Source organism: Aspergillus pseudodeflectus, assembly GCF_044049435.1.
Source record: "Aspergillus pseudodeflectus strain CBS 756.74 chromosome Unknown BJX68scaffold_11, whole genome shotgun sequence".
NCBI lineage: Eukaryota > Fungi > Ascomycota > Eurotiomycetes > Eurotiales > Aspergillaceae > Aspergillus > Aspergillus pseudodeflectus.
The window spans coordinates 257,267-281,743 of NW_027263787.1; the positions used below are offsets into that span (position 1 = coordinate 257,267).

The 24,477-nt window shown below is 53.5% G+C and overlaps 8 protein-coding genes across 8 annotated transcripts; 5 read left to right on the forward strand and 3 right to left on the reverse strand.

The window, feature by feature from the left end:
- Positions 1–13: 13 nt before the first annotated feature.
- Positions 14–3,029, reverse strand: BJX68DRAFT_274397 (mitochondrial elongation factor MEF2). Its single transcript, XM_071047659.1, has one exon. The coding sequence runs from the start codon at positions 2,909–2,911 to the stop codon at positions 146–148; it is 2,766 nt and encodes a 921-aa protein (XP_070901492.1). The 5' UTR covers positions 2,912–3,029; the 3' UTR covers positions 14–145.
- A 131-nt stretch (positions 3,030–3,160) lies between these two features.
- On the forward strand, positions 3,161–5,709 carry BJX68DRAFT_232121 (retromer subunit VPS17). The gene is made up of 4 exons (XM_071039441.1): positions 3,161–3,221; positions 3,299–3,798; positions 3,849–4,302; positions 4,356–5,709. Exons 2-4 carry the CDS (start codon positions 3,361–3,363, stop codon positions 5,216–5,218), a joined length of 1,755 nt encoding a protein of 584 aa, XP_070901493.1. The 5' UTR covers positions 3,161–3,221; positions 3,299–3,360; the 3' UTR covers positions 5,219–5,709.
- Positions 5,687–6,987, forward strand: BJX68DRAFT_232124 (putative nucleoside-diphosphate-sugar epimerase). Its single transcript, XM_071039442.1, has 3 exons — positions 5,687–5,806; positions 5,861–6,066; positions 6,131–6,987. Exons 1-3 carry the CDS (start codon positions 5,784–5,786, stop codon positions 6,928–6,930), a joined length of 1,029 nt encoding a protein of 342 aa, XP_070901494.1. The 5' UTR covers positions 5,687–5,783; the 3' UTR covers positions 6,931–6,987.
- Positions 6,988–7,298: 311 nt separating this feature from the next.
- On the forward strand, positions 7,299–15,144 carry BJX68DRAFT_30717 (putative THO complex component (Rlr1)). The gene is made up of 2 exons (XM_071048948.1): positions 7,299–12,312; positions 12,363–15,144. The coding sequence occupies exons 1-2, from the start codon at positions 7,394–7,396 to the stop codon at positions 14,722–14,724; spliced, it is 7,281 nt and encodes a 2,426-aa protein (XP_070901495.1). The 5' UTR covers positions 7,299–7,393; the 3' UTR covers positions 14,725–15,144.
- A 197-nt stretch (positions 15,145–15,341) lies between these two features.
- On the forward strand, positions 15,342–18,552 carry BJX68DRAFT_232130 (beta-glucosidase H). The gene is made up of 3 exons (XM_071039443.1): positions 15,342–15,854; positions 15,912–16,518; positions 16,571–18,552. Exons 1-3 carry the CDS (start codon positions 15,788–15,790, stop codon positions 18,408–18,410), a joined length of 2,514 nt encoding a protein of 837 aa, XP_070901496.1. The 5' UTR covers positions 15,342–15,787; the 3' UTR covers positions 18,411–18,552.
- A 491-nt stretch (positions 18,553–19,043) lies between these two features.
- On the forward strand, positions 19,044–20,007 carry BJX68DRAFT_264532 (tryptophan synthase beta subunit-like PLP-dependent enzyme; the record flags this gene model as incomplete). Its single annotated transcript, XM_071044980.1, has 2 exons — positions 19,044–19,245; positions 19,319–20,007. The coding sequence occupies 2 exons, from the start codon at positions 19,044–19,046 to the stop codon at positions 20,005–20,007; spliced, it is 891 nt and encodes a 296-aa protein (XP_070901497.1).
- Positions 20,008–20,207: 200 nt separating this feature from the next.
- On the reverse strand, positions 20,208–20,694 carry BJX68DRAFT_264533 (uncharacterized protein; the record flags this gene model as incomplete). The annotated part of the gene is made up of 4 exons (XM_071044981.1): positions 20,208–20,335; positions 20,423–20,442; positions 20,505–20,536; positions 20,605–20,694. 4 exons carry the CDS (start codon positions 20,692–20,694, stop codon positions 20,208–20,210), a joined length of 270 nt encoding a protein of 89 aa, XP_070901498.1.
- Positions 20,695–22,204: 1,510 nt separating this feature from the next.
- On the reverse strand, positions 22,205–24,091 carry BJX68DRAFT_232134 (putative DnaJ domain protein Psi). The gene is made up of 3 exons (XM_071039444.1): positions 23,628–24,091; positions 22,888–23,552; positions 22,205–22,831 (listed from the first exon to the last, which is right to left on the reverse strand). The coding sequence occupies exons 1-3, from the start codon at positions 23,773–23,775 to the stop codon at positions 22,532–22,534; spliced, it is 1,113 nt and encodes a 370-aa protein (XP_070901499.1). The 5' UTR covers positions 23,776–24,091; the 3' UTR covers positions 22,205–22,531.
- Between the last annotated feature and the right edge of the window lie 386 nt (positions 24,092–24,477).

Genomic DNA, 24,477 nt, shown 5'->3' on the forward strand with positions numbered 1-24,477 from the left:
GTAAGATCATAAATATATCTCAAGGTAGGGTCTATAGAGCCATCTATTTAGCAGTATTTACTCATCCAAATATTGTTATACAGTCATATCGTACATATTCAGCCCACCAGATCATTTCCAACAGTATGGCAGTTTAGGTCTAGATTTAATACCCGCCTCTCAAGTCCGCCAGCACAGCCTTCTGTCTCGGCGCACTCATCTTCTCGAACCGATCAACACTCATGACGAACGTGCCCCTCCCCGCACTCAAACTCCGCAAATGCTTCAGGTACCCAACCATCTCCTTCAACGGGACCTTGGCAGTGATGGTACGCGGTCTGTTCCCCGAGTCCGTGGGCAAACCAGCTCCAACCACAGTCGGGGACTGGAACGGATCTGGGGGCGCGTAGATTCTCGAGGGGTCGATGGGAGGGAGGTCGGTATCGAAGTCGGATTCTATGTCTAAGTTCTTGGATTCTGAGAGGTCGGTGGATGTGATGGGGAGGTCTTCGTCTAACGAGACGATGTGGCCACCGCGCGAGGAGGAGATGTCGTGGACCACTGCGCCGAGAGAGGCTTCATCAATGCTGATGATGACGTTCATGACAGGCTCCATGAGCGAAGTTCCTGGGGATCCACTGGGGACGCCGGCGGGGTTGTGGAGGAGATTTGAAAGGGCATTAGAGGTTGCGAGGCGGGAGGCGGCGGAGAGGGATGCGGCTGTCGTGTCGCTGCCGAAGATGTGGGTTTCAGGGTGGAGGGTTAGAGTAATGCGAGTGTTGTGCATGGGGAAGGTGAATTGGGGCCCGCGGGCGAGCGCCGCGACGCACCCATTTTGGAGGGACGTGCGGACAGTTTCGACGTCGAGGCCTGCGGGGAGGAAGGGGCTTTCTTCGAGGCCCTTTTTGTTGATTGATACTTGGAGTTCGGGGGCGAGGACGATGATTTGATTTCCGTTTACTGTTTGGACGGAGAGCGCATGTGGGTCTGGAGCGGGTGAGGATTCGGGGTCGTAGACTTCCACGAGTGCCGTGCAGCCAGCTTTGCCTTTGCGGCCGGCGATTTCCTTGTCAAAGATCTTGGTGACTGGGCCGGAGGGGCCGAGGGGGCATTCACGGTAGCCGATCTCGATGCGACCCATGGAGGCTTTGGCTTTCAGGTCGTTAATAAGTCGATCGCGCGCGATCTCTAGGTGCAGCTCTCCCATGCCGCTCAGAAGGGTCTGCCCAGAGTCTTCGTCGACGCTCACATGGAGACTAGGGTCTTCGCGAAGAAGCATAGCAAGCGACTCCTGCATTCGTTTCTCCTCACTTAGGCTGTGTGGTTCGACACTGGCGAAGAAGACCGGTGGCGGCACGTGGATGGGGCGTAGCTGGAGAGTATTCAATGGCTCAGGAGGGTTCGCCTTGTTGCCTGTAGAAGCTACAAGCGTGTCTCCGGTGCGGGTGTGCTTGAGGCCTACCACGACTCCAATGTGTCCTTCGGGAATGGAGTCCACATCAACTGCATCATTGGCGTACATCTTCAGCAAACGCGGCGCACGCTCTGAGACGTTCAGATTGGTGTTGAACAACAGACTGCCTTTATCCAATGACCCGGAGTAGACACGGACATAGACCAAAACACCCCGTTTCGCGTCGTTGACCACTTTGAAAGCGAGTGCACAGCCATGAAGCTGCTCAATGGCGCTTTGACTATCAGCTACCAGAGCGGACTTTTTCTTCTGCTTGGCCGGTGTTTCCTTCTCCTTCTGTTCCACGATTAGGTCGCCGGAGAGCAACTGTCGGAGGCTCCCTTTCACGCCTCCGATGCTAACCTCCGGGTCTGGCGTCTCGGTTGGACTGGGCAGCAAGTTCACAACATTGTCGAGTAGCGGCTGGACCCCGATGTTGCGGAAACTGGCACCGGCAAAGACAGGGATAATCTTTCTACCTTTGCCCTCCAACAGACAACGACGTAGGCTGTCTAGTATGTCCTGAGGGGCGACTAGAAGGTGGTCCTCTTCAGATTCCAGGAACTTCTCCACCATTGTGTCGTCGTGTTCACTTAACAGCTCGACAAGAGCTATACGAGCTAATCGGAGCTCCTGTGCGAGCGGAACCTCGACTTCGTTCAGTTCTTGAAGACTGAATCTTTTCACGGATTTGCCATCGCCTCCTTCCCAGCGCAATCCATGTAAATTTATGACATCTGCAACACCGCAGAACCGCCCATTGCCTCCCTCGAACCACGGAATCTGGCATACAGCTGGCCATCCTCCCAGCCGAGAGCCGACTTCTCGCACCGTTCGTCCAAAAGCCGCACCGTCTCTGTCTAACTTGTTGATATATACAATTCGCGGAATATTGTATGTGCTCGCTTGGTGCCAGACCTGCTCGGTTTGCGCCTCGACACCAGCCACGCCGTCTAAAATACACACTGCGCCATCCAGGATGCGCAACGACCGCAGCACCTCGAAGGTAAAGTCCGCGTGTCCCGGAGTGTCGATTAGGTTCACTAGATGCGGGGATGCCGACTTGGGACCTTGCGGGTCTACCTGAGTGTTGTTGCTCTCTCCGGGCGGCCAGTGGAAGGTTATAGCAGCGGATTGAATGGTGATGCCTCGCGCGCGTTCTGCAGGAAGGAAGTCCGTAACTGTAGAGCCCTCATCCACATCTCCCAGCCGTCGTGTGAATCCGCTATAGTAGAGCATGCGCTCTGTGGTGGTCGTCTTGCCCGCATCAATATGCGCAATGATACCAATATTCCGAGTTCGTTCCAGATCTGCTTGCAATTGAGGGGAGTATGTTGAAAAGCTCTGTAGTCGCGGAAGTCTAATGCCATTGTAGAGGAAGTTTGATAAGGAATTCAGTGACCGGCACTTGAACTGGGAGTGGAGGTATTGACTGGCTCGGCCACTTTGGCGGGCGCGCAAAAGGTGAGCTGAAACCATTGCAGCAGCAATTGTCGATGACAGAATGATGAAGTGACTCAATTATTGCCCCATTGCAGCCTCTGGTGTTTTTGGCTCAGACAGAAGGTCTGTGTCCCAAAACCATTACGGAGTGAAGGAGGGACATGTGCAGTGAGAGGAAATGTCTGGGTTGAGCTTAAGGTCGGGATGCCTGGCCAATAAGGTTCGCGCAGGCAGCAACGACGTAACCTCCCCGGTCGCTGGGCTGCGGATTCTCTCACCTCCGCATCTTACTCTGTCCTCAATCTATTCTCTCGGCTCTGTATTCGATTGCCATACAAGGCTGAAGGTACGTAAACTCAATCCTTCCCATATATCACACCCGACGAAAACAAGCTAATGAGTGCTCCCCGCATTGCGATGCAGACGTGGCCCCTTCGGAGGCATACCTCGTACCTAAACACGTCCACACACGAACGAGACAAGAGATGGACTATTCTAGTATCTCGAACGACCCTGCGGGCACCTCGCCCTGGGCTTCCCCTCGACCTACCGAAGCGACCTACACCCCGTCTGCTACCAGTGACATCCCGTCGTCGCCATTAGCCCCGCAAAATCAATCTCCGTACGATGCCGACGCCGATACACAGCCTAAAGGCCCTTTAGAATCCAGGGCACCTGCTGAGAGCGGAGATGGCTCACCGAGCTTAGCGGAGCGTGTGCAGAACACTCATATAGGCGAACACGTTTACGGCGCGGAGCAAGCTAGTTCCCCGACTCAACCCCGGTCACAGCTCCCCGCGCGGTATCAAACAGGGGCTAGGCAGAATGCTCGACAACCGGCCCCAGTGTACAAAATTCAAGCTAAGATAACTGGCCTCGAAAGAACGGGCAAGAAGGATCCTATTCTCCGATTTGATGTGCATGTAAGAGGCATTTGCTCCAGTGTCGGGTTTTCCGCTAACTCCGGTGCCAGACCAATATCCCCAAGTTTAGAACCACCCAGTACCGCGATGTTAGGCGAACACATTCCGAGTTTGTCAAACTCGCCGATCATCTGATGTCGGCCAACCCGGAAGCACTTGTACCCGCCGTGCCTCCGCCGTTGACTCCCGCGGGAGCGGGGACCGACGAGGACGAATTCCGAGTCAAGGCGTCTATGCAGCGATGGCTGAACGTAATTATGAACAACGAGGTTCTAACCCAGGATGATGAGGTGGTCCTTTTTGTTGAGAGCGATTTTGGCTACAGCCCGGTTGTCCGCATGAAACAGCCAGCTACAGGTGTCCGGAGAAAGGTCCTGAAGCAGTTCGCGCCCCCTCCAGACGACACACCGGAACTACAGAACGCGCGGCCTGTTGTCAAGATGTTCTATCTTAGTAGCATGGACGCGGGCCATAAAGTCGATCGCGTCGTTAAGGCTCGACGGGGTACGTTGATAGTTCCGCATCCTTTGTCTTACTCTAATGCTTATGCTACCTAGGTTTGGGCCTTGCGGAGTCGGACTTTGGTGTAAAGGTTGGACAAATGCATGTCCAAGAAACTCACCCTGGTTTATCCAACGCTTATCGGAAGCTTGGGAAGGTCATCCAGACGGTTGGCGACTACCATGCAGTTCAGGCGACTGCGGAAGCGACTACTCTCGGCGACCCTCTCAGCTACCACTCCTCCGATGCCTTCATTGTCAAAGAAACCCTCACCAACCGCCACATCCTACTCCGGGAACTTCTCCAAGCCCAACAAGCCACCCGCAGCAAGCGTGCAGCGGCCGACCGTTTGAAGGTTAGCTCCTCCGTCCGCCCCGATAAGGTCGACGAAGCGATCAACGCCCTCGATGAAGCGCAAAGCCACGAAGACTACCTTACTAAGAAGACTCAACGTGTAACATCCAACCTCCTAAGCGAAAAACGCCGCTGGTTCGAGCGTACCTCCAACGACCTCTGGCTTGCACTACGCGAATACACCCTCCGCCAGATCGAGACTGAGCGCCGGACTCTTGCTACCCTTGAGAGCGTCCGGCCCGATATCCGCTCCATCGACGCCTCCGGTGGTTTGAGCCGTCTTGGCCGTGAAAGCCATCCCACCGCCCGCCGCACCAACTTGGCGTCTAGCCAGGGTCCCAAAGGGGACGCGTGGAGTGGAATTGCGCGCCGTAGCGACAGCATGGGACGTAGCATGAGCGGCAGCTTTGTCGCGCCGGCCCTAGAAGAGGACGAGGAAGCGAATGGACAGGGGGCCAAAGGTCGCTTGCGCTCGCCCAGTGGTGTGGGTTCGATTGCCGAGGACGACGAAGATCGACTCGATGCCCGGAATGCCGCCAGCCGGCTAGCTACGAGTACCTTCTAAACTTACTGGATCTTGATGTTTTGTTGTTGTCTATGCTTTGCCTGTCTGTTCTTGTAAATTATGAGTGTGCTTTCTCTATGAGATTCCCCTCAACGATGATTGTTTCGCAATGACCCATCTACCCACTTTCAGTGCGCTTTACCGGAGATATACCGGTTACCTCATGCCGAATTGTTATACAGTACTGGATTTGACGTTGTCCTATACTAGCTGTTTCCATGCTCTGATTATCGTGGGGAACCCGACTCACCACCAAAATAGACAAGGCGGCGCCCAGTACAACATCCCTTGTATAACATTGTAAGGAAAAACCTGCATATATGTTGCAGATTCTGTGATGTTATCAGTTGTTCGCCATAGAAACCGGTGGTATATTCGGGCCTGCTCGCCTGCCCCACGTACCACACCCCACTCGAGGTATGATTTCAAAGCGTTCATGATGCAATAGAAAAGAGCCAAGCTCCGCTGCTGCTCACAAGTTCACCAATCCTCTTTAACTCACTTTCAACACCCTCGTTTCTAACTCAAGCTCTTATCGCTTGACTTGAATTGAAATATATATAAAATGGCTCCACCTAAGGTCTTCCTGTAGGTTACCTCATCCACAATTGTATCACTACAAGGCACTCATCAATTCACTAGCACTGGAGCAACCGGCTATATCGGCGGAGATGTTTTCTACGCCGTGAGCCAGGCTCACCCCGACTGGGAGATTTCTGTTCTTGTCCGCAGCAAAGAAAAGGGAGCCAAGCTCGCGGGCGAGTATCCGAAGGTGCGCATTGTTTACGGAGACCTAGACTCGGCCGATATCATTGAGGAAGAGACCAAAAATGCAGACATTGTCTTCCGTGCGTACACAGCCCTTCCGGGATGACCGGCGTCATAGAATATGTCTTACTGACTTCTTCATAGACTGTGCCGACTGCGACCACGTCGCCTCTGCTACTGCTATTGCAAAGGGCGCCACCCACCACACTCCTGAGAGGCCCCTCTGGCTCATCCACAACTCAGGCACTGGCATTTTGACGGTGGAGGACTTCCGTACCAACACCTGGGGTGTTGAGCGAGCCAAGCAGTATGATGACTGGGACGGCGTTGATGAGCTTTTGAATCTTCCCGACGATTCACTCCACCGCAATGTCGACAAGATCATTCTCGCGGCTGGCCAAAAGGCCCCTGATAGTGTGAAGGTAGCTATAGTTTGCCCACCGACGATCTACGGTCCTGGTCGTGGGCCCGGGAATCAGAAGAGTGTTCAAGCGTACTGGCTGGCCGCTGCGGTTCTCAAGAGGAAGAAGGGTTTCTTAGTTGGGGAGGGAAAGAATGTCTGGCACCAGGTTCACGTCCAAGACCTGAGCGATCTCTTCCTCCGTCTGGGGGAAGCAGCAGCAGCCGGCGGCGGTGATGCTACCTGGAATGATAAGGGATACTACCTGGCTGAGAATGGCCCCTTCGTTTGGGGAGATATCCAGCGGGCAGTCGCGAAAACGGCTCACGAGAAGAAGCTCATCCCTTCGCCTGAGGTCGAATCGATAAGTGATGCGCAGGTGAAGGAGCTGAATGAATTCGGACTGTACGCCTGGGGCAGCAACTCCAGGGGTACATCGTACCGTGCAAAGAAACTCTTGGGCTGGTCTCCAAAGCAGCCCAGCTTGCTGGACTACATCCCCTCGATTGTGGATATTGAAGCCAAAGAGCTTGGGATGGCTTAAGCGACCCTTGACCGTGTATTTTGGACCATGAGAATGAATGACATTTAATATGATAAATCAAGGGTACTCCGTAAAGAACAAGTAAGGATAAGAAATAATCCAAGCTTTAGTCGCGCGAGCTTTAGTTAGACGGGGTAAGCGAGATAGACGCGCTAAGCGCAATCTTCTTTGTTGGTAACCATTTCCCTGCTCTGTCACGATTATTACGTTCTGGTCCTCGACAGCCAATTCACAATTTCCACCCAGTTGTCGCGTTTTTATCTCGCTTGGCATTTAGACTACAGGTTGCCCTCCCTCATGACCGCAAAACTTCAATTCTCACATTGCGCGCTCAAATTTCTTCCGGTCGGTCGCCAGAATAGCTAACGGTTGCCTCCGACATCTAGGATCGCCCCATGACTTGCGACCTGTCGGAAACACACCGGTTGTCGACCTGACCATCCTAGCTTTGGAAGAAGCTGTCATGGCTCCAGGTGCCGGTGGCAAGAGAAAGAAGGTTGAGAGGTCGTGGTCCACCGATTCAACAAACGACGGCCAGCGCCCTTCTCCTCATCGACCGGGCAATCTCAACATGGCGCAACACAACCATGGCTCGCAGTCTCCCCAGTCTCGCGGTGAACAATCCGACGTGCGCGGGAGGTTAAGAAGGCAGCCGAGTCGCGGCGGAAGGAATAACACGGGACAGCGGCCGAGCAACGACAATCAAAATTCTACAGGCGGTCGGAGAGACTCAGCAATGTCTCCCCCAGAACTCGTCGGGAGAGATACACCGGATCAAGGCAGGACAAATGGCACAACGCCGTCTGGAGCTCAGCCACAGGCTTCGCAGCCTTCTCTACCGCCCACAGCTTCGACACAGCCGTCGCAACAGCCGCCTCAGCCTACTCCGACTCCGCATTCACAAATGTCGCCAGTTCCTCCTGCTCAGACACCATCAAAACCGCGTGCGCCGTATCAATATGACTACATTACGAATGAGGTAGTACAACAATGGAAGTCCACAGGGAGGCAGGCAATAATCGAGAGCGGAACACAGGCAAGGAAAGCGGCCGATCTCGTGGTGTTAACTTCACTATATCAGGAACTCATATATTGTGCCCTTGATGGTCGACTTCCTCCTCAGGAAATTGGCGCTACGATCAAGGATATAATTGGAGAAGATGTTGCGGTTGAGGATGTTGATATGGATACCCAGGACCGACCCTCAAGCGTTCTTGATGATGCTCGTACGCTCTTTCTCGACACATTATCAATTGTTACGGAACCTCTAGGTATAGATCCGAAAAAGCCGCATGATGTCCTGAAGTCTCTTGTCTTCTCGACCGGTATCAGTCCTGCTCTTATGCGCCATCAACTCGAGACTCCTCTACTCCAATTGCTTGGTCTCGTTCGCGACACATACGCGCGTATGAACATTCGGAAACAGACGAATCTTCTCTATCGTCAATCGAACTATAACCTGCTTCGCGAGGAATCCGAGGGCTACTCCAAGCTGTTAACTGAACTCTTTACGACAAGCAATAACGAACCACCGTCTAGCGAAGTCGTTGAAGATACTTTCGAACGGGTAAAAGCGATGATCGGTGCCTTCGATATGGATGTGGGTCGTGTTCTTGACGTAACTCTCGACGTTTTCGCCGCCGTGTTAGTCAAGCAGTACCGCTTCTTCGTGAAGCTCTTACGCGCGAGCTCCTGGTGGCCGAAAGAGGATACTTCTCAGGGTGGGAGATCAGTTGAAGCTGGGCTACCCAATTGGGCGTTACCTGGATCTTCAGGGTGGGTGACAACCGATGAGGAACGAGCCGCCGCGGCCCAAGCGAATTCTCAAAGAGACCGGGAATTTTGGGACCGAGTTCGAGAAGTTGGAATCCGCGCATTCTTCGAAATTGGCCGCAAACCAGTCTCGGAAGCTGAGCTCAAGCAGTTACTCCCCGAAACAAATCTTACCCCAGAAGAAGCAGATACCCGCAAATGGATTGAGGAAACAGGAACACTACCACCAAAAGGAAGCCGAGTCGCCGCACAGCTGCTCGGTTTTAAGCTTCGATTCTACTCTTCCCCAGCTCGCGCAAGTTCGGATGTGCTACCGGATAATCTCATATATCTGGCGGCGCTGCTGATCAAAGTTGGCTTCATTTCGCTTCGTGACCTATATCCTCATCTCTGGCGACCTGACGATACCATGGATACACTGAAGCAGGAAAAGATGAAAGAAAAGGCGGAAAGAGACAGAGCCGCCCGGCCTGGTGGTGGTGTCAATGCTCTCATGATGGCCGGTGCTCTTTCAGATGATACGCTGCCTTTCCCCCGCATTCGAGAATCGGAAGCTCGATCATCAACACCTGGAAAGGATGCGGAGGCCGACAAGGCCGCGGCAGCCAAGGCTGAGGAGAATGAGCTGCCTGAGCCATCAGATCAGAAGGTCCTTCTCCTGAAGAGTCTACTTGCGATAGGCGCTATTCCCGAATCACTATTTATTCTCAGCAAATTCCCTTGGCTCATGGATGCTTATCCCGAACTTCCCGAATTTATCCATCGTATCCTCCACCAATGCCTGAGCAAGGTATACGCTTCCGTGCGCCCACTACCCCCGATCGAGGAGCTTCGGGAACAGAAGAAAATACCAAGTTCCGATCAGGCTGGCGTACCAAAAGGCCATATCAGATTGACCTCGGGCCCGCCAAGGCGAGTCTTGCGGTGGGCTCAGCTCGATAAGGAAGACACCAATGATGGGACGGATTACAGGTTCTACTGGGACGATTGGGCGGACAGCATCCCTCTGTGCCAATCCGTTGACGACGTATTCGCGCTCTGCAAATCTTTCCTGAATCTCTCGGGTCACAAGATTGGGCAAGATCCCAGTCTCTTGACGAAACTTGCGAGAATCGGCAAGGATAGCCTTCTCAAAGATGATTCCTCCGAAAATAGGGCGCGTTGGCAAGACCTCTGCAAACGACTCTTAGTTCCCGCAATCAGTCTTACCAAAGCGAACCCTGGTGTGGTGAACGAAGTCTTCGATCTCATCAGCTTTTTCTCGAGAGATGTTCGATACAACATGTACGCGGAGTGGTATTCTGGACAAACATCCCGGATCCCCGATATCAGTTCCGCTTTCGACCAAGCGCGAGCGGAAACGAAAGACGTTCTCAAAAGACTGAGCAAGACCAACATACGCCCAATGGCTCGTGCGTTGGCGAAAATCGCATACGCCAATCCCGGAATTGTGATCAACGTTGCTATTAGCCAAATCGAGTCCTACGAGAACCTTATCGAAGTCGTCGTCGAATGTGCCCGCTACTTCACCTACCTTGGTTATGATATCACGACGTGGGCTCTTATCAATTCTCTCGGGCAGAAAGGAAGAAGTCGAGTCCAGGAAGGTGGTCTACTCACTAGCCGTTGGCTCAATGCATTGGCTACCTTTGCGGGTCGGACTTTCAAGCGCTACTCAGTCATGGATCCTTCCCCCGTCTTGCAGTATGTTGCTGAGCAGCTGCGACAAAATAATTCCACTGATCTTGTCATCCTCGAACAGATGATCAGTTCAATGGCCGGAATCATCACTGATACGAACTTCAACGACTCCCAGATTCAAGCAATGGCCGGTGGCGAGGTTCTACAATCACAGACTATTCTCCAACTGTTGGATAAACGACACGAGTCTAAAACGACATCCAAACGTCTTATGAAATCGCTTACTGTCTCAAAGCTTGCTGGTCAATTGCTTATTGCTATTGCTCAAGAGCGTCTTACCTGCATATTCAAAGAAGCAGAGACCTCTTCGGAGCTGAAGTTGCTCGGAAACATATTCGATGAGATCCACCGTGTGCTCGCTCAATATCTGGATCTCCTCCGTAGCAACCTATCTGTCGAGGACTTCGACTCGTTTGTCCCTGATCTTGCCTCCCTCATCAAGGACTTCGGCATCCAGCCCGAAATCGCTTTCTGGATACGCCGCCCAAGTGTTGCTCGCAAAATTAGTGATCTAGACAAAGAATCGCCCGACACAGCTGGTGCAATCAAGGCCAAAGAGGCTGAAGACGTGCCGGCATTGAAGGCAGAGGTCGAAAAGATTGAGGAAGCAGACGCTGGCGAGGCTGCACAAACTGAGACATCAGGAGACGGCCAGATGGACGTGGACAACGAGAAGCCCAGTAACGAGAGCGAGAGTTCTCAGGACCAGAAGGCCTCAACTGGTCTGGACTCCGCTGAACATCCTGCTTCGAACCCTGTCATGCAAGACCTTGAAGATCAAGTCAAGGCCGCCCTGCCCGCAGAGACTTGGGGCATTGTCGGTCTACCTTTCTACGTGACTTTCTGGCAGCTTTCAGTTTACGACGTGCACATCCCTCAAAAGTCCTATGAAGAAGAAATTGAGCGGCTGAAGAAAAGAGTTATTGCAATTGGCAATGATCGGTCTGACATCAGTGTTGCTGGAACTCAACGGAAGGAGAGGGAGAAGAAACAAATCACCCAACTGCAGGACCGCGTGCTGGAGGAGAATAAGACTCATCTGGTAACATATGGTCAAACAAGATCCAAACTGCAAAAGGAAAAGGACCGCTGGTTTGTTGGCATGCGAGGAAAGCACGATTCGCTACACATTGCTCTGCTAGAACAGTGTTTCCTGCCTCGTCTCCTCTTGTCACCCGTCGATGCGTTCTACTCTTTCAAGATGCTAAAATTCCTCCATACGGCTGGTGCTCCTAACTTCCGTACCGTCGGCCTGTTGGATCAGCTGTTCCGGGAGCAGAGACTCACTGCCTTGATCTTCTTGTCTACCTCGAGGGAAGCTGACAATCTCGGACGCTTTTTGAATGAGGTTCTTCGCGATCTCGCTCGTTGGCATGCTGACAAGAATGTTTACGAGAAGGAGGCATTTGGGGCCAAGAAGGATCTCCCTGGCTTTGCTATGAGTGTTGACCCAGACGGCAAGCCCACGAACTTCCTTGACTATGAGGATTTCCGCCGTCTCCTCTACAAGTGGCACCGTCTTATTTCCTCGGCCCTGAAAATCTGCTTGAACGGGGGAGAGTACATGCACATCCGCAACGCCATCAGTGTGCTCAAGGCCATTGTGCAGCACTTCCCAGCTGTTAACTGGATCGGTCGCGACATGCTTACCAGCGTGAACAATCTTAGCCAGAACGATGAGCGAGACGATGTCAAGATTCCTGCTGCCTCCTTGATCGGTGACCTTAACCGCCGCGAGAAGAAGTGGATGCTACCACAGGCCTTTATGATAACCAACCAACCGGCCCCTGGCAAGGGTGGACAGCCAGACAAGACAACTGGTAAAACGACTGCTTCACGACCTCAGTCGACTACTCCAACTCCCTTCAATGCTTCTGCGCCAGAGTTCAAACCCTCCAATTCAACTGAGTAAGTCAGCGCGAATTCTATAATATCCTCCACAGCTAACTGTCTTGAAGCTTGAGTGTTGTAACGAAGCCCGAAGCCTTGACCAAACAGGAAGTGGAAGACGGAGAGATTGAGGACGCAAAGATGGCCGATGCACCCAAAGATATGTCTAACAACCAACAACCGGTCCAAAAAGCAGCCGAAGCCGAATCCCAACAGCTCGGAACAGCTAACCAAGCGCCTGCTCCTGAGAGCCGCCCAACGAGTGCTCAGGATGAGAAGCCTAGGGACTCGCCTGCTATCCCGGCCCGTAAGGCTCAGGCTGAAGGTGGTGCTCGACCTTCTCCCGCATCTATCACACGCCAAGAAACTCCAAAGGCTCCCGAGCCTCGAAGGCAATCAAATCTCAACAAGCCCCTAGAAGCTGAACGAACTCCTGTTGGGGGCCAGATGTCGCGTTCGCAACCACACACACCATCCCATCCCTACCGAGAAGAGCGGAGGCTGCCACCGCGGCCCGATCTCCTAGATGACCGACGAGAACGTCATCCAGATTATCCTCGGGGCGGTCGTTTGCCGGCAGATCATGAATATGGTAGGTCGTTTGACCGTCCTATGGGTGAGGGCGGTAGCTTTGGACGCCTTGATAGAGATTACGCCTCGAGACCGCCCGCAGAGGAGCCATTCCGTGGTCCTCCATATCGAGATTGGTCTGATAGGTCTGGCCGTCTCCGCCCTCCAGACCCCCGTGACATCGCGTCTGGCCCACGCACCGGACCCCAGACGCATCCTGATCGGGCAGATCTCATCCACGATATTTCAGACCGGCCTAACGAACCTCACCGCCGTGAACCGCCAATGCGTCCCGAGAGAGATGAGCGCAGACCTGTACCCCCTAGACCCGTATCTCCTCCGAGATTGGAACTTCCGAACCGCCCAGAACGGTTCCCTGATATCCGCAGATCTGCAGGTCAGACTCAGCCACCTCCTCGTGCCGAAGAATTACCCACAGGGCCACGAAGTGGCCGATTGCCGCGACCTTCGATCGATGGCCCTGACGCACGTGACTCGAAACCTGGTCCTGACCTTCCTATCGGACGGTCTCGACAACCCGACCTGATGGCAGACGTCCCCTCTGGACCCAGAAGTAGGAATGCCTCTGGCCGTAATCCTCGCAATGCACCCCCACCGCCTCCTCCGGCAGGCCCTGCTAGTAGTAGCTCGACGATACCCGATCGTCCGCTGCCAACGGGCCCCGGACGACAAGGAATGCGAATCGAACAACCCCCTGCAAGCACTGCGTCTTCTAGTGCCGATAAGCTTGATACTAGCGGTATCCACCCCGACCGTCTCAAAGCCTTGCAGCAGTCAGACAACCCAAGCTCGCGCTCAGGACCACCGCCAATTGTCCCTCCATCGGGCCCTCGCGGTGGTGCAGGACCACCTTCGAGGCCTTCGCCCGTCAGCCGGGGCCCGCCTGGTGGAGAGTTTCCCGGGGAGCGTGGACGCACTGATAAACGGTTCGCTGGAATCAACACTACACTTCAGCAGTCAGGCGGTCCTGGCCCAGCCATTCGAGGCCGGGGCGCGCCTCGACAGTCAGGCGGCACTCGACCCCCATCGCCGCAGTCAGCTAGACCTCAATCATCCGGGGCTCCTGAAGATGGACCCCGCTCAGGTGTGTCGACGCCAAACAGACCTGACCTGTCTAGTGGCAGAACCTCCGGGCACCCTGAAGAAGAGGGGCATGCTCGAAGCCGTTTGAGCACCAGTGGTCGTAACGAACAGATCGAGGAGACTGGCTCTGATGGGCGGCGCTCTCAGCGCTACTCAACCGGAGGTAGCTTTCCGCAAGACAGGGATCGAGAGCACGATAGAGAACGCGGACGCGAGCGGCGTGAAGGGGAGGATGATGCGGCGCGGGCCAGTAGCAGACGAGAGGACGGGCGAGATCGCAACCGTGAGCGAAGCCGTAGAAGCGATGCACCAGCCGGGCCACCACGCGAAGAACGCTACGAGTCTCGCGAAGCTTCACGACGTGGGGTCGGCACTCGCGAGGATAATCGACGCCGTCGTGACCGAGAGGACGGACCAGACCCAGCTCAAGAGCACGAAGGACGTCTGCGCCCCCCCTCATCACACGGTGGACAAGCGCCTCCACCCCCTCCGCCGCCACCTCCCCCGGGAGGCCCAGATGATGACCGACGCTTCGGCAGCAGTGGACGCGAACCACGAGATCGTCTCCGCGATCGAAACCGCGATCGACCTCGCGAGCGCAACTACACCCGCGAAGGCGGCCCCGGTAGCGGCAGTGGTCCTCACCGCAAGCGCGGACGACCTGGAGATGAAGGTGGGCAGAGCGATGGTGGTAGCCGCGGAGGAGGACGAGGCATGGGCAACAACGAAAACAAGCGTGCTCGGCGAGGAGCCTGAAGTTGATACAGTACTTGTGAAGACACGCGACGCTTACTCTCTCTCTCTCTCTCTCTCTCTTTCTTTCCTATTTGTGTTCTCATATCATTGTGTCTGGAATTTTTGGTGATATCATATGAAGCATTGTTGGACGGTGTTAAGCATTCTGCTCTGCTACATTTACATTTCTGGGCATGTTAGCAAGGAGCCCGCCTGTATTTCTCATCATTTTCATCGCTGCTCAATAGCATAATGTGTTTATAGATGTCGATAATACTAGATCTGCATGCAAGCACAAGCATGATTTACCTGGATGTAAAGATCCACGGCATCTCCTCAAATGGCTGACCCGGCAAACGAGTACTAACCCCGAGTTGCGATTCCTGCTGCGTCTGGAGAATCCTTGCGCAGGTCAGGTGCTCTGCTGACCTTGCCGTAGGCAATGCGGACCGAGACTCCGTGTCTCCCCCAAAAGTAGTGGTAGGGTCCTCTCGTAAATAGCCTCGGTGGAGTAGGGTCGTCGGGGGTTTCTTACGCGCTCGCCGAACGCTCTCCAAACGGTCTACCGGCTGATCTTCGGAGACACTGTCCGTGCCCTTTTTGGTTCCTGTCTCGATCGTCATTGCTCCACCGTTTCTGCGGATTATGTCCGGCTCTTCGACACTCCGCAATCTGACGCTAGTACTGCCCAGCGGTGCCCCTCCATCGCGTCTGCTCGCGAGACACGATGGGCAATTTACCCGTGGCAGAATTTCGGTGTTCAGACCCACTGGACATGCTGCCTCAACCACCTGGTTGCAGATGTGGATCTCCAGGACAGATATGTGAAGCCGATATTACTATGTACCTTGTTTCTCTTGGTACGTAGCTAGCTGGCGTGGGGACTCGGGGAGATGGAGGTATATCTAGAGCTCCTGATTCCGCGAGTCTCACGACTTTCTGGCTAATCTTTTGTTCTCCCTCTGACTCGACGAACGCTGCGGTGACTCTTACTCTCACCTGCATTATCCTTCTTGGATCTTTCAAACACTTCTTCTGTTGATCGGAGGAAGTCCATACTCTTATCGCCCTTCCTTACTCTACAATGCCTCTCGACGTCGAGAAAACTATTCAAGAGCTTCGGCTCGGGGAGAAGATCGATCTCGTGTCTGGTAAGAAGCGCTGAACTCTTCCCACCCTTTGAGCGAAACTTACAAACTTGCTTTTAGGAATTGATTTCTGGCACACCGCATCCGTCCCCCGCTTAAACATCCCCAGCATCCGCATGTCCGACGGCCCCAACGGCGTCCGTGGAACCCGCTTCTTCAACGGCGTGCCAGCCGCATGCTTTCCCTGCGCCACAGCCCTAGGAGCCACCTGGGACACCGAGTTGCTTCACAAGGTCGGCCAATTGATGGGTGAGGAAGCCATTGCCAAGGGCTCGCACGTCATCCTAGGTCCCACAATCAACACACAGCGCTCCCCGCTGGGCGGTCGAGGCTTCGAGTCTTTCGCCGAGGATGGCGTTCTCTCTGGTCATTTGGCTGGACATTACTCCAAGGGTATTCAAGAGAAGGGCGTGGCAGCATGTCTAAAGCACTTTGTGTGCAATGATCAGGAGCATGAGCGGTTGGCGGTTGATTCAATTGTCACTGATCGTGCGCTGCGTGAAATCTATCTTATGCCGTTCCATCATGCAATGAGGATCTGCAAGACTGCCTCTGTGATGACGGCTTACAACAAGATTAACGGAACACATGTTAGTGAGAACAAAAAGATTATTACGGATATTCTGCGCAAGGAGTGGGGTTGGGATGGTCTGGTTATGAGCGATTGGTATGTTCAACGGATGTTGTGTTCAGAGCAAAGTATACTAAACGTACTGCAGGTTCGGAACGTACAGCACATCAGAGTCAATCATTGCCGGCCTAGACATTGAGATGCCAGGAAAGACGCGCTGGCGTGGAGGTGCCCTGGCACACGCCGTATCTTCGAATAAAGTTCACGAATTTATCCTTGATGAACGAGTCCGCAATGTGCTGAACCTCATCAACTATGTCGAGCCATTGGGCATCCCAGAGAACGCCGAGGAGAAGGTGCTGAACCGCCCAGAAGACCAGGCCCTGCTGCGCCGAGCTGCAGCTGAGTCTGTTGTCCTCCTAAAGAACGATGACAACGTCCTCCCGCTTAACAAGGAAAAGTCGATCGCTGTTATCGGGCCAAACGCTAAGATTGCAGCATACTGTGGAGGCGGCTCTGCGTCGCTCGACGCTTACTACACTATTACTCCTTACGATGGTGTAGTGGCCCAGAGCAGGGGCGAAGTCCAGTTCGCGCAGGGAGCATACTCACACAAAGACCTTCCTCTGATTGGCCCTCTGCTGAAGACCGAGGACGGCAAGACTGGATTCACCTTCCGCGTATACGACGAGCCCGCATCGAGCTCTAACCGCGAGCTCCTGCACGAACTCCACCTCGTCTCATCTCTTGGCTTCCTCATGGACTACCGCCACCCCAAGATCAAGTCTTTCCTCTACTACGTTGACATGGAAGGTTACTTTACCCCCGAGGAAGATGGAACCTATGATTTCGGCGTGACCGTCGTCGGCACGGGCAAACTTCTCGTCGACAACGAAGTCGTTGTTGATAACACCAAGAACCAACGCCTTGGATCTGCTTTCTTTGGCAACGGCACCATCGAGGAGCGCGGTTCGAAGGAACTGAAGGCAGGCCAGACCTACAAGATTACCCTACAGTTCGGTACAGCCCCGACCTCCGACATCGACACCCGCGGCGTCGTCATCTTCGGCCCAGGTGGTTTCCGCTTCGGCGCCGCCCGCCGCACCACACAGGAAGAACTCATTTCCAAGGCCGTTGCCCTTGCCTCAAAATCAGACCAAGTTGTCCTCTTCGCAGGTCTCACCTCAGAGTGGGAAACCGAGGGCTACGACCGCGACGACATGGACCTCCCCCCAGGAAGCGACGAACTAATCAGTCAAGTCCTCAACGCCAACCCTAACACAGTGGTCGTCATCCAGAGCGGCACGCCCGTAACCATGCCGTGGGCCAGCAAAGCCAAGTCCATCTTGCAGGCCTGGTTTGGCGGCAACGAGTGCGGCAACGGAATCGCGGACGTCATCTACGGCAACGTTAACCCCTCCGCAAAGCTCCCAGTGACCTTTCCCGTCCGTCTCCAGGATAACCCCAGCTACCTGAACTTCCGCTCCGAGCGCGGCCGCGTCCTCTACGGAGAGGACATCTACGTCGGATACCGCTACTACGAAAAGGTCGCCCTCCCACCACTCTTTCCCTTCGGCTTCGGTCTCTCCTACACCACCTTCACCCGCGAGAACCTCACCCTAAGCACAACCCCGGAACAGCCAACTCTGCAGGACGGCGAGCCCATCACCGCAACAGTAACTGTAACAAACACAGGCTCCGTCGCCGGTGCGGAAACGGTGCAGCTCTGGGTTGTCCCACCCCCGACAGAGGTCAACCGACCTGTCCGCGAACTCAAGGGATTCGCCAAGGTGTTCTTGCAGCCTGGCGAGTCGAAGACTGTCGATATTATTGTTGAGAAGAAGCTTGCGACGAGCTGGTGGGATGAGAAGAGGGAGAAGTGGGCGAGTGAGAAGGGTGTCTATGGCGTGCAAGTCACGGGTACTGGGGAAGGGGTACTGAAAGCCGAGTTTGAGGTTGAGAAGACGAGGTTCTGGCTTGGATTGTAAAGGCTGGTCGACCTCTACTGTATACCAGCTAAGGTAGCATGACTGACTGCATTACTCACGATATTTATGGCAATATTTATGGCAATAGGTAAATTGATGTTTGAGATGATATGAATATTCTAATACCTATGATGATTGTGGCGCTCGTTCATCGTCTTGTCAACTCCAAGGTTTCAGCCAGCTAAACCCTACTAACCATTATATCAGGTTTATTTTACTCTAGACCGTACTCCTCTTATCATACTTCCAAATACGGAGCGCGGCTGCACCCACCGGGTAGGGTGGGGCGATCGTGGCGTTGATGCATGCCTCTCTAAATCCTCAATAGCAAGATAATCACTTGAGCGAGCCATTGCAGAGTAAATGTCTGGGGCATTCTCACGAGATCGATCGTCTACGTCCATGCACTAGGTACATAGAGGATGATACCATTGGCAGATCGTCTGCCTTATCTAGACTACTGCGAATGCGCGCCCTATGGTTGACTTGAACGCTGACTCTGTCGATAGAGCTGCCTGGCGTGTTCCCTGATAAAAGTTCTGTAGAAACTTCCATCTTACTCTACCTACCCACGACCTTCAGACACTGTTACATATCCAACAGCCATCCAAGTCTACTCCACAGCTAGCTACAATGGCACCACAGTCGAAGAAACCGCCTCCGCCGCTCTGCAAGCCTACAGTCGGGTGGAAAAAAAGCCTACATCATCAAACCAGCCCTCCTGCTCTCGCGAACCACCACGACCACCAACTCCGCAGAGGCGGATCAAATAACGCTCCTCTTCAAGACGGAAAACTTCCCAACGCACAGGCTCGTTCAAGTTCCGGGGTTACTGGTAATCACAACAAGGACACCTTGAGACAGCGACAACAACGGACGAAAACGACCTGACTCGCAGAACCAAAAAGCACAAGTACCACCAATAGAAAACAAAAAGGCAAATAATAACAGCCTCCTCGGGAAACGAGGCATCGGCGCCGCATGCGCGGCCTCTATACTCGGGAGTCATCTTACCGGTGGCCTCCCAGAGAACGTCGTGCAAGCCAAATTAGAGAAGATCAATGTCTACGGCGTCGAGGTTATCCTACACGGTGCCGAGACGGGTCTCGCTGAGCAGTACGCGCAGAGTCTTGCGGGGACTGGTGGGTATACCTATATCTCGCCGTATGATGATCCTGATGTTATTGCAGGGGAGGGGACGGTTGCGGTGGCGATTTTGGAGCAGTGCAATGATATCAACGCCAATTGCAATGGCATTGTTGGGAGTAGAAGGGTTGTTGATAATTTCTTTGTTGCCATGAGCGGGGGTGGACTGATTAGTGGGATGAGGTCTGTAATGAAAGATTTGAGTCCTTCGACAAAGGTGTATGGTGTTTCTGCGGTGAATTCCATGGCTCCAGTGGCGAGTACAAAGGCTGGGAGTGTGGTTGGGGATGAACATAGAGAGACACTGGCGGATGCGGTCGCAGGGCCATTGATGGAGATTCGATTACGGTGTCGTTGGCCAGGGTGGTTGTGGATGTTGTTGTGGAGTGTGAGGAAGGGGGAATTCGGGAGACGATCAGGGAGCTTGCGTCCAGGAGAGGATGTCGGTTAAAGGAGCGGTGGCGTTGACGCTCGCGGGGTTTAGGAGAGTGAGGGCTGAGACAGGGCTGAAGGGAAAAACCATTGTTGTTGTTCTGTGTGGCGGAAACTTTGGTGAGGAGGTTATGAGAAGTTTACTTGCTTAGTTTAGAGTTCATATGTTAGGCCTATATACTAGACATTTTTTGTTCTGTCCATTGATAATGCCCAAAATCACTCCAGATATAAGATATTGGAGAACATCCACCTATGCACAGAGACACCAGTCACATCAAGCTCATCTTGATAGGCCTTCTCATTCCACTGTCCTTCGGGACACGGGCCGTTTAGTAGCAGCGAGTCTATCAAAGTCAGTAAGCTACTCCAAAGCCTCAGTAGCCAGAAAACATGGAGTTATCATACGCAGCAAATGCGGATTGAACCCGCACCGTCACACTCGACGAGACCGCTATAGACAAATGTCAGCATCGAAGCCGATATCCTAAGGAGATATAAGACAGAGCAACTCACCGGTCTGCGCAGCTCTCAGGGAAAAAGACCTCCTAACAACGGACGATAGTCAGTAACATATCCTCCCTAGCTTCAGCGGCCAGCTGTGGTGTATACGTACAACACAGTTCTCACCCTGCTGTCTCTTTTCCAGAGAAGGAGCAGCGAAGGCAACAGCCAGGAGGGCAGTGAAGACAGCAACGACACGCATGGTGGATGTAGATAGGTGAAGTATATGAAGTAAATAAGGGAGTGATAGTTCGTCTGAGATGCTTGGATGTGATTGAGGAAGAATGATGCGATGATGAGGATGGATGGTGAATTCGATGGAGAGAGGCAGGCATTTATACCTTTTCTCTCACTCTCTATTTCCAACACTTTTGCAGAGAAGAAAAACGCCCCGACACTCCACTAGCGAGGCCTTCCGTGAGCAGAGAATGGAGCACAGCACAGCCTTCTCTTGACGTACTTTCTCTCACTCCGTCACACGAGTCCAGAGAGAGGGAAAGAGCCGGGGGCCGCGAATTGCCCAGCAGCCAAGCTAAGATCGTCTATCCTATCCTCTTCAGCTCTCAGAGCACTCAATCTCGGCACCGGACAACACTGGAGAGCGCACGCTCATATCGGCCATGGCACTATAGAGTCAAACCAGGATTAGACGAGGAAGACGTGGACAAAACAATCAAGACCAGCACCCAACAGAGCCAGACACGTTCTCCAATTCTGATGTCAGACTGGGCATCCCAGAGAAGGTATAGATCTGTTATGCTGCAGCATCGATCTCCATGTTTTTAACCTGTTCCACGTTAGCGAGCTCCACTTCCTTCAGGGCTCTTTGGGGGCCTTACGGTTGATCGTCGTCTAGTCTTGCCTCATTGTGGAAGGCTAGAGGCTCAGATGTCAAACAGGCCATCGAGCTTCCCCATGAGTTGAAGATGCGGATCGGCAAAGAATTTGCATAGCGAGTAGAGTCATATCTTACCAGCGCGGCTGATGTTTGACTTTGATATGCGTATTATCGTAAGCTGACCACGCACCTCTCTCATTGCTTAGAGATAGGGGAGAACTACCGAAGTCAGTTGTCAATCGTCAACCGTCACAGAAGTCGCCGCGTCGGGGAACACAACGTATTCCGTGCAACAATGTACCCCTCAAAACGACATCCTAATCCTCAATTCGCTTCGACAGTGACCAGGGTGTATAGGTGGCCGAGCATCTCAGCTTGGCCGGCCCGCCCACTCGTCACTGGGATCGACGACACCTTCTTCGCATCTGTCGACGAAACCCTGAAGAGACCAAGACTTGAGAGGCAGTGAGGCACCGAAGTAGCCGGGATCGTCCCGCCCCCACATTGCCTGGGCGCCTAAACGCCGAAAACCTATTCTGAGGTGCAGTGCTGTGTTGTAGTTGTCCCTAGCAGTATAGTACAGTAGACGACGGAGAACAACGTGGTTTGAGGAAAGTGCGAGAGTCCGGGTCGTGCCTTCCCGGCGAGTCAAGTTTGGTGGGTGGTTGGAAATGGAAGGGACGACTGGTGGATGTTGTGGCAACGCTCCTCGTTCCTTCCTATTCTGCATAAGGAAGGAGCGACTGAACCCTGGACAGAGTCGCGCCTTCTTTGCTTGATCGATTGGTTGTGTTCCTCCAGGGTACTCTGGAGTATCCACTTCAACGTCGGGTAATCTTAGGGGATGGCGAAGACTCGGAGGTTACAATGTAGATGTTTCTAACTTTTATCTATTGACACTCACTTCTTAAACTATAGGATACCTCACTACAGTGCCTAGTGTTCAATCCTAAACTGCATGATCATAACTATATCACCCCACCATGAAAACCTGAAAATCAGAAGTCCGAAATCAATCAAAAACAAGGAAACCCTACTTGTTTGCTTGCTTGCCGTACCCCAAAACGCCGAGCGAAATGCAGAAAGTGGACATATACCCAGACCAAGCCAAATCGTATGTAAAAAGAGAAGAAGGAAGAAGCAGTAAGTGAGCCCCATAGCCAGGATCACTGGGCTGGATTGACTTTATGGCGGTGCAGGCTCAGGGAAGGATATCCTTTATCACCTCCTTCGCACTCGCCGACAATGTCTCTGGGAACTTGACATTTGCACGGACAATCAGGTTGCCTCGTTCGCTGGGTTTCTTCGAGATCGTCATGCCGAGGCCTGGGAATTTCTCTTCCTGCCCTGGTTGCGTGACGGCGGTTCTGCTCTTGACGCGGATTGATTTTCCGTCGATCGTGCGAACAATGCGTTCCCATTCTGTCAGCGCTTCTTTGAGTGTGATGTCGACTGTTGTGATGAGATCGTCGCCGTGGCGCTTAAATGTGGGGTGTTCTTTCTACTGGTTGTTAGTACCTAACTAATGCACAGAGGACCTGAAAAAGTAGGGCTTACCTCAGTCACGATAAGATGGACGTCCTGTCGACCACCTTCCTCCTGGTCACCAACACCGCGGAACTTGATCTTCGAACCCGTCCGCAGTCCAGGCTTGATATTCGCTTCCAGCGTCACATCTTGCACGGTGCGTTTACCGCTCGCATCAAACGTCTTGCTCTTAACCGTCACTTTCTTTGTGCACCCTTGAAATATCTCCTCCAGCGTCAGCGGCAACTGCTTCTCGATGACCGTCGGCTCCGGCGTCGGCCCCGCCCGCTGAGACTGTTGCTGGAACGAACCGGGTTGACTGCTTCGGTATCGTGCGCCTCCACGACCACCAAGGCCGCCACCTAGCATGGAGAAGAGATCGTCGTCATCCAGCCCGCCCATTCCGCCGCCGCTGGCTTTGGCAAAGTTTCGGAAGATATCGTCGGCGCTGCTGAACCGGAATCCGCTGCCGCCGCGGCCGGGTCCGGTTTCGAAGTGGAAGGTGCGAGTGCCTCCGGGCATGTCACCGAAGGAGAAGCCGCCGGGCATGCCACCAGCGAATGGGTTTGCACCCGGGCCACCGCCGCCGCCGGGTGGAGGGGCAGGCCCGCCGCGGAGGAGATATTCGAGACCAAATTGGTCGTAGACTTTCCGTTTCTCGGGGTCAGAAAGAACTTCGTAGGCTTGAGATACATCTGCACAAAAGAATTTAGTTAGCATAACCGTAAAGCGAGTATCAACCGACCTCCCTCGGAGAGAATATAACATACCTTTGAACTTTTCTGCTGCCTTAGGATCATCCTGGTTCTTATCCGGATGATACTTCAGCGCAGCTTTCCGATACGCCTTCTTGATTTCATCTTGCGAGGCATCAGGTTTGATGCCCAAAGCATCGTATAGTTTCGATTCTGCCACCATTGTTGTGTCGAGTAATCAAAAGCACCAAGCGGTGAGTGGTTTCTTATGCAAGGTCAAAGGGTGGGTAGCGCTAATTGGAGAAGCTCGCGTTTGTATATATGTTGCAAGCCGCGAGAGGCAAACGTGCGTGTCGAGGACAATAGGTCTCGAAAGCCCGAGGGAACTCGAATGACGTAGAAGCTTCGGGCGGCCACAGCACACGGCTGCGGGGAACTAGCAAGTATAAGTCGGGTGAGTGCAGAGGCGACAAAGGACCACGCAAGGCTTGAAATAAATCAGGCCACGCTCCAGAGATAGTCAGAAAATGCCCGGTTTTCAACGTACAAAATATGAAGAGGGCAGATGGTGACGCCTGGTCGGTCTTGACATGAGCCCCAAGTGACGTGTGACGTTGGAGCGGGAGCTGAGCCAATCGAAGATTCGAGAAGCTTCTACCTAAATGTGCCGATACTGGCTGCGAGACTCGACATCGGAGGTTTTCAAGAGTCGAGAAGCGTCATTATATCTGCGAAAATGCGGTCAAGACTGCACTGAGGCAGGCTGTGAGTGTTCACATTGGGCGAACTTGGGAAGCGACCGTGGGTGCCTGAGTGTGCCTTATGCAGCGCTTTCTCTTGGATTAGCTATTCTGGGTAAGTCGGGCGGAGGCTAGATGAGGATCCACCACATCTTCGGTTGAAAATAGTATGTATTCACAGGTCT